At 61.4% G+C, this 1,589-nt stretch overlaps 1 protein-coding gene across 1 annotated transcript in view; it reads right to left on the reverse strand.

The window, feature by feature from the left end:
• The window catches only part of BAIAP2 (BAI1-associated protein 2), a gene marked incomplete at its 5' end in the record, with an annotated part of 5,202 nt that extends 4,340 nt beyond the window's left edge, over positions 1 to 862 (reverse strand). The window contains 1 exon segment of the mRNA XM_010087386.1: positions 710 to 862. Coding sequence (XP_010085688.1) covers positions 710 to 862 — 153 coding nt within the window.
• Positions 863 to 1,589: the final 727 nt, after the last annotated feature.

Raw genomic sequence — 1,589 nt, forward strand, 5'->3', positions numbered from 1 at the left:
CAGGCCCCACTGCGCTCCCAGCCAAGGGGAGGAAAAAAAAAAAGAGATGGGTTGCACCAACACCCACCGGGCTCTGGATGAGCCACCTGCAAAGTCCCTCTTGTAAAACCCCCCTCCACCTGCTGCTGCTGCAAGAAGTTTTTGTTCTCACCGCGCCGCAGCCATGCTGCAGGTTCTGGCACCCTCGTGCCTGCTGACCCCCCATCCCCAGGGGGGATTTTTCTCCTCCTGCACTGCAGGAGGGGTTCACACACGCTGAGCATCGCTCCAGCCCGCAGCGTGAGGACGGTGCTGACTAATCCCAGCTCCTCCTGCTCCCCGCTGCCAGGCGCGGCGGTGACAGATGGGTGCTGTGAGCCACGGGGGGTGGCGGGGGGGACAACCAGAGCACGAGGCTGTGGGAGCAGCGCCGGCGTTCCCAGCCCTTGGCCGGATAGATTCTGCCCCGGACAAGTGCAGGGGGTGGTGCTGCTCCCCAGGAAGGCAGGCAGCAGCTCCAGCCCCCAGCACCCGTGCTTCCTGAGGGACCTCGTCCATGGGTCACCCGCTGGGATATTCCCCCCCTCTGCCCCCCAGGCTGCAGGGGCTGCATCAGCCCTGGCTTTGGGGAATATCAGCTGCTCCATAGGCAGTGGCTTTGACAGGAGCATCCTCCCGGTGCCGGGGCAGCCAGGACCCGCAGCCCCGTGGCTCCGGTGCTCGGACTCACCTTGGCGTGGTAGGTGATAGCACTCTTGGCCACCGCGCACTGTTTCTCTACCAGGAAGCAGAACCGTCTCCTCTCTTCCGTGAGAGCTGTCTTGTAGCCATCAGAGACGTAGTTTTCCAGTTCGCCTTGCTTGTTGCTGATGGCTTCGATGTACTGGAGGGGAAAGAGGAGCAGAGAGGTGGCTGCCTGTGCTGCTCCGCCACCGAGCGCAGGGCAGGGGATCGGGAAATCAGAATTGTTCAGGTTGGAAGAGACCCTTAAGATCATGGAGTCCAACCACAACCCACCACTAACCCATGTCCCTAGGTGCCACATCTACTCGTCGTTTAAACCCCTCCAGGGACGGTGACTCCACCACATTCCTGGGCAGCCTGTTCCAGTGCTTGACAACACTTTCGGTGCAGAAATTTTTCCTAATATCCAATCTGAACCTCCCCTGGGGCAATTTGAGGATGTTTTCTCTTGTCCTACCACTTGTTACTTGGAAGAAAAGACTGACCCCCCCCTCGCTGCACCCCTCTTTCAGGCAATCGCAGAGAGCAATGGGGTCTCCCTTCACCCTCCTCTTCTCCAGGTTAAACACCCCCAGGTCCCTCACCCACTCCACATCAGACTTGTGCTCCAGACCCTTCCCCAGCTTCGCTGCCCTTCTCTGGCCACGCTCCAGCCCCTCAATGTTTTGTCATGGGGGGCCCCAAAACCAAACCCAGCATTCGAGGTGCAGCCTGGCTGGTGCTGGGTGCAGGGGATGCTGCAGCATCCTCCGGGGAGGGGTCAGCAGTGCACCCACGGGCGGGGGTGGCAGGCAGGGTTCCCGCAGGGACCCCCCCCAGCACAGGCCACGCACACGTGTGCCTGCAGCCCCCCAACCGCCCTTACT

Source organism: Pterocles gutturalis, unplaced genomic scaffold (genome assembly GCF_000699245.1).
Source record: "Pterocles gutturalis isolate BGI_N339 unplaced genomic scaffold, ASM69924v1 scaffold9271, whole genome shotgun sequence".
NCBI lineage: Eukaryota > Metazoa > Chordata > Aves > Pterocliformes > Pteroclidae > Pterocles > Pterocles gutturalis.